The 15732-nt window shown below is 38.9% G+C and overlaps 1 protein-coding gene across 1 annotated transcript in view; it reads left to right on the forward strand.

Annotated features, from left to right (window-relative positions):
• Window positions 1–15732, forward strand: part of KIF13A (kinesin family member 13A) — a 302781-nt gene that overhangs the window by 274042 nt on the left and 13007 nt on the right. The window contains 7 exon segments of the mRNA XM_006888691.1: window positions 1889–2013; window positions 2324–2500; window positions 3242–3334; window positions 4269–4421; window positions 7886–7963; window positions 13404–13451; window positions 15693–15729. Coding sequence (XP_006888753.1) covers window positions 1889–2013; window positions 2324–2500; window positions 3242–3334; window positions 4269–4421; window positions 7886–7963; window positions 13404–13451; window positions 15693–15729 — 711 coding nt within the window.

A 15732-nucleotide genomic window follows, 5' to 3' on the forward strand; every position in this document is an offset into this window, starting at 1 on the left:
TTTATAACTAGTGCATCAACTCTTGTGAACATTTTGATGCTAGTGGTTCACTATCCCACCATACCCCTATATTAAGGTTTGCTCTTTAAGTCTTCACAGTTATACTGAACCTCAGTAAACCTATAATGAGGGTTTTCAATGTGTTTTAGCAGTAAATCCCTTTATCAAAAGGAACTCTTTAATGTGACCCAATATGTAGCCCATACAAAGCAGTTCCTGCTTTTGGAAGTGAGCAGGCTCCTGTCAGGCCTTCAGGCTCCTCAAAGCACACCCTAAAAACCACTCTTCTGGCTTGGAAGGCCATTGGTGGGTGGGTAGGAGATAGACAAGAGTTGGTTTGGGTTCCTCACATTAAGAATTTGGTTTTTAAGCCTGGAAGTGGATTTGCCTCTGAGATGTCATTACATAAGTGGTATGCTTCCCAGTAATAGTGAAGGCTGACTAACCACTGACAGATATTTGTGAAGGATGAATCTCACCTTAGATGGGCTGTTGGAATAAGGTGTTATTCATGTTTCCCCCAAGTACTTAGTTAGATGTTTTATTCTAGACTAGTAATTTAACCACTAAAATCTCTAATTGGGTATAAGTTATATAAGTCATACAACAAAGTTAAAATTGTTGTTGTTACTGATTGCCTTTGAGTCGAGCACAACTCATAGCGATCCTATGAACAAAAGGCCTGAAGCCCCTCTACAACTATCGACATTTATCAAAGTTCATAGTGTTTCTAGAGGTGTGTTGTTTAGGTCAGGAAAAAATTGACACCAGAAATCTACAGAATTCTAAGGTGAGTTTAAGAAAAAATATTTGCTTCTAGAACTCCATATAGAATGTAAGCAGTCTTTTGTATAGTACGGAGATGGCTTAGTGGTAAGAATCCACAATGCAGTCCTGAAGGTAGACAGTTTGAATCCTCAAGCTATTCTGCAGAAGGACAAGCAGTCTCTTTCCATGCTATTACTGCCTCTGAAAACCCACTGGAGGGTCAGCTATGAGTCTGTTCCAACTTGATGGTAAACAACAACAATATCATATAGTACACTCCCAAAGACACCGTTTTAGCTCCCAAAGTAACATCTGCAATTCTCTGGGTAATACACTCAGTTTGTTCTTTGCTATAAAGCGTGAGGGTGGTAGTTTGAATCCACCCAGTGTGCAGCATGGGAGAAAGTTCTAGAGGTTACTTTGTTAGATTACAGCCATTGAAAACCTAACGGAGAACAGTTTTATTCTGGCACGGATACGGTCTCCAAGAATCAGAATTAAATTGATAATAACAGACTTAGTTGGTTTGCTTGGTTTTTAGCAGTATGTGGTTTTGTTGTTATTAGATACTGTCAAATCAAAACTGACTCACAGCTCACTCCCAGTTTTCATAATCAGTAAATAGCACAGAAGATTGCCCATCTTTCTCCCAAAAAGTAGCTAACAGATTCCACTGCCTTTGATTTGGCATCTCAGCTTCTTTCCAGTAGACTTCCAGAACTCTGTTTTTAACAGTGTCTCTAAAGGATGGTGACAGGGAGCTCTGGTGGCCTAGTGGCAAGAAGCTGCACTGCAGTCTCAGAGGTGCATGGTTCGAATCTGCCAGATGCTCTGCTGGAGAAGGAGGGGCAATCTCCTCCTGTACCTGTCAGATCCTATTTGACAGTGCACACAAAAATAATAAAATAATAAGAGAAATTTTAAAAATAGGATGGTGGGGGGAAAAAGGTTGGTGGCCATTTTATCTGTTTCAGCCACAGAATGAGGAATGAAAAAAAGGAAGATATGTTCTGTGTAAACTTAATCTGTAAAAGTCTTGTATTTTAGATTTCTCCCTATTTGCTTAAATCTTGACTTCTCTCCCCGCCCCGTTTTCCCCCTGTGCCCTGGATGTGGTCAGCGGATGACCTCAGTGCCAACGAGCAGCTGGTGGGCCCCCATGCATCGGGCGTGAACTCCATCCTGCCCAAGGAGCACGGGAGCCAGTTTTTCTACCTGCCCATCATAAAGCACAGCGACGATGAGGTAAAAGGGCCTTAGGTGCAATTACACAATATCAGGTTCTTGCACAAGCCAGTAATGGTCCTGACTTCCCACTATACTTGGGTGGTATAACCCTCCCTCTAAACTGGAGTGGTCTAAACTAGTTTGGTGGAGAAAGCATGGAGACTTAAAACAAGAACATGTATGTTGTCCCTCAAAACAAGTGAGGAAACTCTTCTATTTGACTAAATAACTTGAATGTCTTTCTTTTGTGGCCTCACATTTGAGCGGCAATGGTGGCTACTCCTGAGTTGTATCATGTTTCTGTCTCTCCGTCGATCCCCTGCCCCAGGTTTCAGCCACAGCCTCTTGGGACTCCTCCGTGCATGATTCTGTTCACTTGAATAGGGTCACCCCTCAAAACGAGAGGATCTACCTGATCGTGAAAATCACAGTCCAGCTCAGCCACCCTGCTGCTATGGAGCTAGTCCTGAGAAAACGGATTGCAGCCAATATTTACAACAAACAGGTACTGTTCATGCCACAGATTCATACCACTGTGTGTGAGTTCAGGGTGGTTTCTCTTCCCCTCCATCACAAACAAATGTCCTGGGGATAAATGCAGTGGTAATATCAAGTGCCACCACTACACACACTGGTCAGGGTTGGTCTCATTTACTCAAGAGAATGGGCATGAGGATTGTTAAGGGGGATTCCATCTGTCAAGGGATTTTTCTGCCTTGAATGACTGGAGACAGGAGGGTTGTGCTGTTACACTACTTTACAGTCACAGGGAAAAATTAACCCTGAGATTCAATCTCAAGTCCAGCCAGGATGCTGGCAAAGCTAGGGTGAAATACAGGCTCCCAGTACATCCTTCTCCTGTTGCCTCTCCAATTTTAATTTAACTTCTATATCAAAAATAGCTGAATGTCATTGTCCCTCAGGATTAGAGATTAGAATTTTTAGGTTTAATTTTTTTCCTGTTTTGTCAAATAGTTTGTGTATGTCAAATGTGTTGTTTTTGGGATTGCCATGGAATCAATTCCTAGCCGACTTTCCAAAGGGTTTCCATAGACTCTAAATTGTATGAGACGATATTGTCTGTCTTTCCACCTTGGAGCAGTCGGTGGATTCAAACCATCTGTCATTGCATTAGCAACACATTGCATTACCCATTAGGCCACCAGAGCATGTAATTTTTAAAATTTTTATTTGTAAAATAACAAATTTTTCACACAGCTTTTAATCAGCTTTTCTTTACTAACAGAGTTTCACCCAGAGCTTGAAGAGGAGAATATCATTGAAAAATATTTTTTATTCCTGTGGTGTCACCTATGAAATAGTCTCCAATATACCAAAGGTAAGATATATACTACTTGAAAAAATATAAATGTGGAAATAAAGGAGAATATGTTGATTTTCAAAACTATAAAAATCACTTCCTAACCAAAATTTTTATGAAAATTCTACTCAGAAGAAAGTATTGCCATTTAGTTGGATAAGGCAAGAAATCACCAGTGTTGGCAGGGGTGTGGGGAAATAGGACCACTCGTACACTGTTGTTGGCACTGTAAAATAGTGCAGCCATCATGGAAAATGGCATGGCACCCCGTTTACAAAGTTAGAGATAGTAAGATTCTTTGATCCAGCAATCACAGATACAACATAAGAGGAGGAACATGAAAAGTGACATGGACATCCGTGTCCATTGCCACATTATTTGTAATAGTAAAGAGATAGAAACAATCCCAGTGCACATCCACAGATAAAACAGATAAACACTATATGGTGCATACATACTCAGGAATACTATGCATTGTATTGTATTTCATTGTTAAAGAACTATGAAAAATCCATGGCACACTGCATAAGACAGATGAACCTGGAGAAATTATGCTGCATGAAATAAGTCAGACACAAAAGATCAACTGTTACATGGGTCCACAATTACATAAAACCAAGGAAAAATATACAGAGAGAAGGAAGCATTCTTTCTTTGATAATTAACAGGGATGGGACAGGAAGAAAAGTACAATTACTTGTCCAAGAGTACAGAGCTAGTGAATGGTACAAAGCCTAGGTAATAGACATAGTAGGTTGTGTGAAGGAAAAGACTATAAGATGGGATAAGAGTAGCATACTACCTCTAAAGTAATGGAAGGCAGGGAGAGCTACACAAGTGTTACATTTCAACAGTAGACCGTTACAAATATGCCTCTGAATAATAATAACAATGTAATAACAAACATTTAAAATGATAATAAAGTATTATAATCACCTTCCCATCCTTTTAGGCAACAGAGGAGATTGAGGACAGGGAAACGCTGGCTCTCATGGCAGCAAGGAGTGAAAATGAAGGCACATCAGATGGGGAGACCTACATTGAGAAGTACACTCGTGGGGTGCTGCAGGTGGAGAACATTCTGAGCCTCGAACGCCTCAGGCAGGCAAGTAACTCCCAACACCTGGACTGGGAGGTGGTACCTAACTATTCTCTAACCTGACATGAACAGAGAAAAGTTTGTTTATAAAATGCCCTCTCTCTGAATCTGCCAGTGAAGAATAACTCAAGTAGCTATGAGTCAGATAAAATAGTAGCAAAAATAATGGAAACAGCAAGACTTCATGGGATACTTCTTACTTGCCAAGAACTGTACCTAAGTATTTTAGATGTATAAGATGACTCAATCTGGAAATTAAAAAAAAAAAAAATTACTCAAACCCTGCTGTCAAAGTTGTTTCCAAGTCTCAGCAGTCTTGTAAGACAGAGTAGAATTGCTCCGTAGCATTTCCAAAGTTTTAAATCTTTATAAGAGGAAAAAGCTTCATTTTTCTCCCATAAAAAAGTTGGTTCAAACCTCCAACCTTGTGGTTAACCACCCAGTGCTTAGATTACCTCACCCCTGAGTTCCCCATATAGAGTAATCCACATTTTCAACTGAGAAAATAGAAGCTGAGAGAAATTTGGATGATTTGGCCACAGAGCTAGTGACTGGTACAAGCCAGGATACAGTGGTACTAGCTTAACTCTAAAGCCCATATGCTTATCCATGGATGATTGATTGCTACCTCCTTAATTTTTTAACCTAGGTTAGCTTTTGAAATGATAACAGGAAATTCAAGAGAAAATCATTCACTGGACAGTAGAACTGAGATGCAGTCCATAAACACAATAGTAGTAGGAGTTAGGGAAGCATTTATTGATCAGCCAGAAGTACAAAGATCAGACAGAGTCTGTTAGAAAAATCTTTCTTTAGCAAAAGGCCCACATAAATTTATTGCAGCTGTAACCATCAAATGCATTAATGGTTATCCATGGTAGACAGTGTTTGGTGGAGCTTCCCAATTAAAACAAGCAGGAGTGGCATCCATTTCCATAATAGCTAGCCTCTGGAAACCCTATGAACCTGGAGAAAGGATGAAAATCACACAAGTGTTGAGGACTTTCCTTCATAGGGTCACTATGAGTCACCTACAACTCGATGGCACTTAACAACAACATAACTGTCATAAACATTTATTGTAGCTTTGCAAATGAGATACCTGTATAGAGAGAGGTATTTCTTTGTTTTCTTTGCCCACTTATATTAAAAACTAAAAATGTAAATGTCTTTATGTCCATAGTTTTCATTATTTTACAATTGCCTGTTCGTATCCGTAGGATTTGATTAGCAGCCAATGTTTAGACTACAGCATCCCTTTGTTCCCTCTATTAATTAATCCCCATTTTCAAGTAAGAAAATTGAAGCTGAGCCTCTTGTGGAAACCAAAATCCATGGATGCTCAAGCTCTCTGTTTAAAATGGCACCATATTTGTGTATACTCTATGCCCGTCCTCCTGTGTACCTTAATTCATCTCTAGCTAACTTATAAGTACTTCATACAATGTCAGTGCTGTGCAAACAGCACTTTACACTCCCTCTTAACTCTGGAGGGATTGCTTTCACTGCATTTTCAATCCATGGTCAGGAGAATCCACAGACTGAGAGCACATGATCTGGAGGACAGCTATATTTATGAATGAAAAAAAATATTTTTTGTATATTGTTAAGCAAAAACAACATATAGATACTGAGATTATAGAGATCAAATGTTATTAGAAGTAGCCAGAGATGGGAAGAAGAGGAAAGGGAACTCCGTGCTTAAGAGATCTTGAGCTGCTTCTGTTAAAAATGGTGAAAAAAATTGGGGAACAGACTCTGTCCACCCTGGAATCCAAGATAGCTGCTCTCCTGCTGAGACATGTTGGCCATCATAGCCTCTGTGCCCAGCCTAGACCTCAATTCTGTATCAGATATACTGTTCCTTTGGGAACCACAGGCAAACAAGAGAGGGAGAAATTCTGAAATAAGAACAGAAGTTCAAACCACCATTTATCTCCCCACATTGCTGTTTAGTTGGTCTCTTCCAGTGGTGATGTCCATCCATTGACCACCATGGCTTTGGTAGGGCCTTGTGTGCATGAATCTTTTTATCTTGTCCACCCTGTTAATCCCTGGAACTTTGAGTCTCATTTGGAACTCGTGAAGTCTGAGTCTGGCTCCGGCACCGATCTGCACAGCTAAGTTTGCACTTGTTTCCCCTCTCATGTATCTCACCTGGAATGGAATATGACACTTGATGTGGGACCTCAGAGATGGCCTGAAGATTCCCCAGCGTTAGCAGTCTGGAGAAGCTGTTTCGGTTTTCACTGTGTTACCCTTTGTTGAGCTGGCAGCCAAGTGAAGACCTGAGGTTCCCTACATCTCCCTACAACTTATGTTGTTGACTTTCCTTCTGTTTGTTATTCCTTTCTCCAGAGCAAAGTTCTCTTGATTTTAATAAACCCTTTAATGTTTGGGGGAAAAAATAAAAAATGTTTAGGAATAGTTAAGTGAAATGGTTAAAGAACATGAGAAACATAATATTTCTAAATTATATATGTGAAGATGATTGAAATGAAAAATGTTTTGCATAATATTTATCATCCATTTAAAAAAAAGATAAATGCACAATGAGCTTTAGCCATATTGTTGTTTTCTTATTGTTATTGTTGTTGTTAGGTGCTGTCAAGTTGAGTATAACTCATAGCAGCTCTCTGAACAACTTAGCCAAGTAATCAGAGTGAATAGCAAAAATCCACAGAACACAATCATGGCTGCTGCTGGAAAATGATCCTTCACACTTCCTCAGACCTTTTTTTTAAAAAAAATTTTTTTATTTATTGTATTATTTTACGTGTACCGTCAAATCAGATCTGACTGGTACAGGAGGAGATTGCCCACTCCTTCTGCAGCAAAGCATCTGGTGGATTTGAACCGCGTACCTCTGGGATTGCAGTGCAGGGTCTTGCCACTAGGCCACACTTCCTCAGACCTTGACTGACCTGATTAGGTTTACCTAGTTTTGATTAGGTTTTCCTTGCTTAGTCTCCTCATGACACTATGTTTATCTCTGCTGTGGCTTACACAAGTGTATTCAAATAGCAGTCTCAACATTCACTTAAAAACAAAAGCAATGACTCCTTAGTACCTCTTTTCCTTCCACAGTGCCTACATGTTGTCAATAATAGATATCTCTTCATTTCAAACAGAAAAACAACCAGAACACCAGCATTTGGATACCATGGCATTTTGTTTAGTAATACTGTACAGATGTGTGTTACGTTATTATCTTGGTAAATTTCAGTGACTTCTGCATGTATTCTTTGTCCTGTTAAACTTATGTTCCCACTGGGTTAGCACCAACTTGCTGGCACTTAGCAACAACAGTCCCATACCATTGACTACATTCATCATGGTGTTCAACACTCACCACCGTTAGAGTGATCTTTATTGTAATATTCGCAAAATTTCGTGCATAAACTATGTCTTGCTTATGGAGTCAATGGGAAAATAATAAATGTTATTTGTAAATTATTATGCCTTTCCAGGCCGTAACTGTAAAAGAAGCACTTTCCACCAAAGCCCGGCATATACGGAGGAGTCTCAGTACACCGAATGTCCACAACGTAAGTTCTCCCCTGCACGGATCTGCCTCTGACGTGATGTGCCTCAGAATCCGGGGTGGAGGACGTGTGGGGACAGGAGGTTGATGTTTACAGGTGAGGTTGGAGTGTACGGCTCTTGAGGATATCACCAGATTACCACACCCACATCTCTGCAGCACGCAGTAGGCCAGAGGCAAAGTCACATGTAACATGGCCTATCCGTTAATGGAATCTCATTAATCCCTATTGATAAAGTAAGGTCCCTGGGTGGCACAAACTAAACTCAATCACTACCCTAAAATTTAGCAGTTCAGACCTGTTTGGCAGTACCTCAGAAGGAAAGTCTGTCTGTCTGCTTCAGGAAACTGTGTGCAGTATTCCACTCTGGGCACACAGGATCAAAATAGACTCCCAAGCAACCAACAGCAGCATTCAGGAAGTTATCTGAAAAGCTTCTTGGGGCATAAACACAAATAGAGCTTAAGATGTGAGCGAGAAGAAGTTCAGGAAGTAGTCCTTTACTGTTTTTCTTCTGCCATATTCCTCTTTGAGTTTAGATAAAGTATAAGGGAGTTGCCATTGATCAAATATCCTGGCCACCACAGCCCCTAATTGATGCTTTTGGATCACTTTTACCTACTGAGACAGAGCACTGTGCTGCCCATCTGATCTTTGTGATTCTTTTCCTCAGCAAATTCTTCTGGGAAAGCTAATTGACAGAAACAGCTTCCAGCTGAAGGGAGACACTGTCATGAGAAAAAAGGATGGATGAATGCAAGGACCAGTTAAAAATTGGTTTTTTTCTTAGGAGCCATCCAAGAAAAAGAGTATCATTAGCCTTCCTACACTCCAGAATTTCCAGAAAATTATTATAAACAACATGTTAAAAAATTATCTTGAAAGTGGGCCTGAAAGCAAATCCTAGCAAATGTTTACAATCTATATATTCTATAAAAGGGAGCTCAGTGTTGTATTATGTAGCAGTTTGTCCAGCAAACCCAAAAGCTACCCTTCTCTGGCCACCTCTATGGAAGAAACTTGGGTAATCTTCTTCTGTTTGATTTACCATCTCGGAAAACCAATGGTGAATCAGCAATGAGTTGGTTTCAACTAGATTGCAGTGGGTTTTTTGAGTTACAGAACACACATTTTCTGACCGTTAGAGATATGAGACCATTAGAATTGATCAGAAATTAAAAACATGCTACTAGTTAGTTCATTTCCATCAGTTCCTGGGTGTTATTTTTGCCACCTTCTTCAGTGCAGCTTGAATTTCTTCATTACCACCAGTTCTTGCTGGGTCTGTATGACAAACAAGGAGCTCTGGTGGCATAGTGGTAAGGAATCACACTGTCAACCCAAAGGCCCGTGGTTCAAATCCACCAGGTGCTTCATGGAAAAAAGATGGGCAGTCTACTCTTATGCAGTTAACTGCTTCTGAAAACCCACTGGAGGACCAGTTATGCATCATTCCCACCTCGATAGTACATAACAACAACAACATACCCATAAGAACAAACTATAAAATAAACAAGTATGCAAGTATCATAAAACTAGCATGCATGCTATGGCAAATAGAAAAAAACAAAAAACAAAATCAACAATCTGGCTTGGTTCAGTGTATCTGCCAGGCCAACAGAAGATTGGCCTGCCCAGTCAGGTCAGTTTCTGCTTGTCTGAGTGTGACTAAAAGATGTGAGCCAGGTCACATACTTAATTGGCAGAGGTGATACCAGGTTCACACAGGTAGTTTTCCAACGGCATGTTCATTCATTGCACTCCATTTGTACTGACCCCTAGGATTCCACAGATATGGGACATGTAACTTTTTGTGGTAGGGGGCTTTATAGGATAAATAACCTAGTCTTGAGTTGACCTTTTCTTTTTAATTATTAAAATTCAAGGCAAGGGATAAAAGAGGTCGTCAACTAATTTCAATGTCTGACTTTTTAATTTATTATTTATTTTAATTTATTATTCATCATTATTATCATTTTTCAAATATATTAATTATAAAATTGTTTAAACAGTATCTGGAGACATTTGAACACTAGATGTTTGATACCATATAGGAATTTCTTCATTTTTAGGATGTGATATTGGTATTTTAGATGAAAGTCTTTAAAAGTCCTTTCTCTTATGCTCGCTTCGGGAGCACATAGACATACTAAAATTGGAATGATACAGAGAAGATAAACATGCCCCCTGGCATGGAGGGGATATACATTTCATATTTTAGCAACTAAATACAGCTTTAAAAAAAATTTGAAGTCCCTTATCTTTCATTGCTTCATCAAGGACTATTTATGAGTAAAATATATTGAATGTTAGAAAAATAAAATCAAAATAAATTCAAAAGAAACAATACTAGAGTATAAATCTGCCAATTCAAAGGAATAAAGAAATATTAGCGTAGAGGTGTATGAAACAGCAGACAGGTTTTCAACCGTGGTGGAAAGCAGAGAATTTTTTGGCTTGTTGATTTTTGTTTTCTTTTTGGTCAATGGGTGGCAGAAGAAGCCTGGCAAAATGAACCAGTCTGTAAAGAATATATCTTTTTGGTGTTAACCTTTTCTTAACTTTTTTAAGAGTCCCTCACCCTTCATTGCCATTGAGTCGGAACCAACTCATAGCTGACCCTGTGGTAGGTTTCCAGTGGCTGTAAGTCACATAGGGGAAGAGTGCCCATCTGTCTCCTGAGGAACAGCTAGCTAGTGCATTCAAACTGGCCACCTTAGGGTGGGAAGCCCACAACCCTTGTGGACTCAGTATTTGTCATTCTGTGTTTGACTTTTTTAAAAAATTATTATTAAATTTTACTAGTTTTAATGAACATTTACAGATATTTTGGGTTCTCATTCATTCATTGTTGCACTGTTTTCTCTACCCTCCTCCCCAGTTCGTTCTTCTTCCCCCACCCCCGAATGTCTGTTTTAATTGTCCAATTGCCATAGTGCTTGTCAAAACCAGTTCTGATTAATCTCCTTTGTCAGTGTGTCCTTTGCCATTCCCTATCACTCCTCCATGAGAGAGACTTCACCCTGATTCATAAGGAAAGGGGGATGGCGTATTCTCTTAGCTACTTCTGCTGAAAAGGGACGCTGTGGGTTTCAGGGTGAAGATCTTCTCTCACTACTCTAAAGGGCCCCCTTGGCAGTAGGAAACACATAGACTATTATGGAGATTGATTTTGGAATTTAGATGCACTGCTATTAATTGTGCTTAGCCGCACATGTTCATATCCGACTTATTTTATTTAGCATAACATCCTGCAGATTCAAACTCTTCGTTATTCTTTAGTGTAATATATTATTCATTGTCTGTCTGTACCATAGTTTATCTGCACATCTGTTGATGAGCACAGAGATTATTTCCGTATCTTTGCTATTGTTAATAATGCAGTGTATGTAGGTGTGTAATCTCTAGTTAACACTGATTGGAGAAGAAAAGGAAAAAGGAAGGAGGATATTAATCAGGATGAGAAGGACAGTGTTACTACAGATAGAGCAGAGATTTACACATCTTAAATAACATAAAAGTTGCCTATAAAGACTGAATCAAAACTCATGAAACTCTGTAAATCACACAGAAAGAGATTGCCCATCTTTTGCCCTCAGAGTGCTGGTGGATTGAACCTCTAGAGATGGGTTTGAGTTAGCAACACAACTGTCGACAGACTCCTCCACCAGAATCAAGATAGAAAACCTAAATTACAGTATAACCAAAAAACAAAGGATTAAGTTCCTAGGTAATAAACTATGTTTATTGACAGGAGCACACTGTATAAAAATATTACCATTTATCTTCAAAGTGGGAGCTCTGGTAAGAAGCTGTGCTGCAATCCCAAAGGCACATGGTTCAAAACTACCAGTTGTTCCTTTGGAGAAAAATGGACAGTCTCCTTCCGTGTGATTTACTGCCTCTGAAAACCCATTGGAAGGTCAGTTGGTTGGTTCCAACTCAGTACAAAACAACATCTTTTCTTTTTTATGTAAATACAGGCTTTTTTATTCCTATTTTGTCCTTCTGCTATAGAAAAAATTGATTAAAACTTCAATTGTTCATTTATGGTTTTGTAATAAACACATAAATACATATTTACATTGGAGATGTTTCTGACAAAAGTAAACACGCAGAAGTGATTTTGGTCTTCACTTGGTTTCATCATTAGTTGTCCAAATTGATCTATAAAAGGACAAATACTGCATAAAACCACTGTTACAAAGTAGAATTGGTGTGGAGGTTTGAGAGGAGAAAAGGAAAAGAGTATATAGATAATGAAGACTGCATTGAAACAGATGAGGGGAAGAACTGTATGATTACTCATTACATGTATGACAGCAATCTGGAACAAAAGGTACATTACAAAGTGGACTAGGCGAGGTGGAGGGAGGAAAATATGCAACAATGAGTGAATAAAAATAGCACTTAAAACTTAGAAAAAGTTGATCTATAAATTCCCAAAGAGTCCTTTTTTTTTGAGAGTTGCAGAGTTAATCTTAAAATCACTATGAAAGAATAGATTGAAGGTATATAACCTTATCTACAACCTGGGCTTCTCTTTCTTAGCTATATATTGTAGAGACTTCTGTTGCTATACAGGATGTAATTAAAACTACTAAAAACATGTCACACATCCATATATGCTAGATGCAGCTAGAGTGGTATTTAGAGGTTAGTAACAAGAGCATTGTTCACATCATGTTTTGTAATAGAAAAAAATTGGTAGCCTAGGTAGCTATCAGTAGGAGAAAGGAATAAATAAATTATTGAACTGTTGAAGTGTATGGTAAGCTACCACTTATATTAAGTGTTGTTGCTGCTGTGGTGATGTGCTGGTAAGTTGACTGAGACTCCTAGCAACCCTATCCTGAGCCAATCTCACTGTCTCTAACACACCCACCCTCTGGGATCTTCCTCTCCTGTGCTGTCCTTCCACTCTACATATTAATTGTGATTATCTACATATGTAATTATATAAAATATGTATGTTGCTGTTGTTAAGTGCTACCAAGTGACTCCGACATATATACAACAGAACAAAACTTCCCAATCCTGTACCATCCTCAAAATCTCTGCTGTGCTTAAACCCATTTGTTGCAGCTACTGTGTTGCATTGAGAGTCAATTTCTCCCGTGATCTTCTACTTTTCCAAGCATGATGTCCTTCTCCAGGGACTTACCCCTCCTGATAACATGCCCAGAGTATATGAGATCAGGCCTCAGCACCTCTGCTTCTGTGGAGCACTGCAGCCTTTGTTCGTTGAAAGCAGATTTGTCTGTTCTTTTAACAGTCCATGCTATAGTCAACATTCTTTGACCTTGACTATAAAAGCATATGTGGAAATGATAAACTTCAGATTTAGGATGGTCATCATTTATCTGTAACATTCTATTGCCTTCAAAAAATATTGATGGTAAATAAATCAACTACATTGATAAGAACCATTCCTCTGTTACAGGTCTCTTCCAGCCGACCAGACCTTTCTGGCTTTGACGAGGATGATAAGGTGTGTTCATATGTGTATGGTTAGGTCTGTAGATAATCTGCACTTAGAAAGTCAAAGAATCTGCTGCTCTTAAGATCTCTAGATATTTGGTAACCCTAAGGGAAAATTTTGCTGTGCCCTAGTTAATAAGGTGGAATCAGCTTGATGGCAACGGATTCTTTTTTATGGAATTATCTTGCTCAAAACTTAGTTGGCAGTTTTAGGTTCGCTGTAGTTCAGCCCAACAGCAGTCATGTAAAGAATTACTATTGGATCGAATCCACCAGATGCTCTGCTGGAGAAGGAGGGGCAATCTCCTCCTGTACCAGTCAGATCCAACTCGATGGTATACAACAACAACAACAACACAGAAAAAGAATGACTATTGGAGAAAGTAAATTACTCCATAAATTTAAATATGCCCATAATACTTCAATAAAACATTTATTTTCAAATTAAAACAAGTATAATTCTATGACTATGCTATGCAAAGTATTCTGTCCACATTGCTATCTCCAAATTAAAATGTTGCTGTGTACTGACTCATAGCTGACCCCTCAGCTGGTTTTTGGAGGCAGTAAATTGCATAGGAGGAAATTTCCCATCTTTCTTCCACAGAGCACCTGGTGGATTTGAACCACATGCCTTTGGGTTGTCAGTGCAGCTCCTTATAACTAGGCCACCAGGGCTCCATCCAGATTAAAATATTTGCTGTGAAGTTTCTCTGCAATCTCAATATTATAGCTTTTCTTAGCATTCTGTATACACATAACTAAAATATTTGTTTTTATGAGTCTGTTTCAAGTAAATAAATAGGATGCTTCACTCACCATAACAAAATCAAAATTATTTCAATGGTTACAATTGGGAATTTTTAATTGGGAGTAATTTGTAATATTATCTTAGTCAGTAAATACTTCCTGAGCATAAATTGTATCTAAGATAGTATATATAATAAGGAGTATGGATAATGCAAAAGGAATAAATACAGATTGTATCCTCAAGAATATTAAAATCTAAACCTTACAAACAACTCCTGAGAATTTGAGGTAAGAGTAAATAAGGTTAAGTTATATACAAAAGGAGTCTCCACCCTTTGGTACACTAATGAGGGCGCGAGAGACACAGTTACCAGATTACATAGGATTGCACTGATAACCCAAAAGCTGTGCCTCTGGCATTTCAGATCCTCTAATAACTCTCAGGGAGAAAGATCTCCCCATCTCATCCCCTCCCATGTGATTTACAGCCTTGGAAACTGCTGAAGGGTCAGCGATGGGCCAGTTCTGGCTCAATAGCAATGAGTCTTTATAGTAGTTCTGTATTGTAGGAGAAGGATGGGCAATCTCCTCCCTTGCAATTACTGCCTCTGAAAACCCACTGGAGGGTCAGCTGTGGGTCTGTTTCTATTCAATGATAAACAACAACAGTGCTATATTGTTGTTGTTGTAAACTATCAAGTCAGAACTGACTCATAGCTGACCCTCCAGTGGGGGTGTAGAGGCAGTTAATCGCATGAGATTAATCATCCTTCTCCCACTGAGCAACTGGTGGATTCAAACTGGGAGCCTTTGGGTTAGCACTGAAACTCCTTCCTGCTAAACCACCAGAGCTCCTTCCTTTAAAACTTTTAAATCTCACTCATGCAAATGTAACAGCACCACTGGATTTGCCTGTGACCCTCCCAGTTTATGATTGTTGACTAGGCAAAATTATTAATAGAACTATTTCAACCTCAACGATGTTTCTGTTTGCTTTTTAAGTTATATAGTCCCTGTAGGGCAGGGTTCATATCCACTGTTCATAGGATCACTATGAGTTATACTCTTCTTGACAGCACCTAACACCTAATAGTCACCCTCATTGTATACCAAATTCATTAAAGAAATTGCATCTGGGGAGGAAAGAAGGTGAGCGGGATCATATAGGTGCCTAAAAGAGAATTTCACTTTCCTTATAGTGGTTTTATTAAATCCCAATCAGATACAATAAAATAAGACATTTCTGCATTCCTTGGATAGTATTCATTTTTTATTTGGTGCAGAATTTTCATAAATCGTATACCGAGGTAAATGTACACACACAGATAGAATAAAGGAGACACATAACACACACATTCTATGTGTTTGAATTAGTTCATAGTAGAAAAAAAGTAGGGCACATGCCTGAATTTAAAAATAAGAGTGAAGAAACTGAATTCTGAGCTTCATTTCTGAATTTAAAGGGACTTAATTACACTTAACCCACATTTTTACCTTCTAGGGTTGGTCAGAGAACCAGTTAGACATGTCTGACTACAGCT

Source organism: Elephantulus edwardii, unplaced genomic scaffold (genome assembly GCF_000299155.1).
Source record: "Elephantulus edwardii isolate Elephantulus edwardi_28Jun2011 unplaced genomic scaffold, EleEdw1.0 scaffold00070, whole genome shotgun sequence".
Classification (NCBI taxonomy): Eukaryota; Metazoa; Chordata; class Mammalia; order Macroscelidea; family Macroscelididae; genus Elephantulus; species Elephantulus edwardii.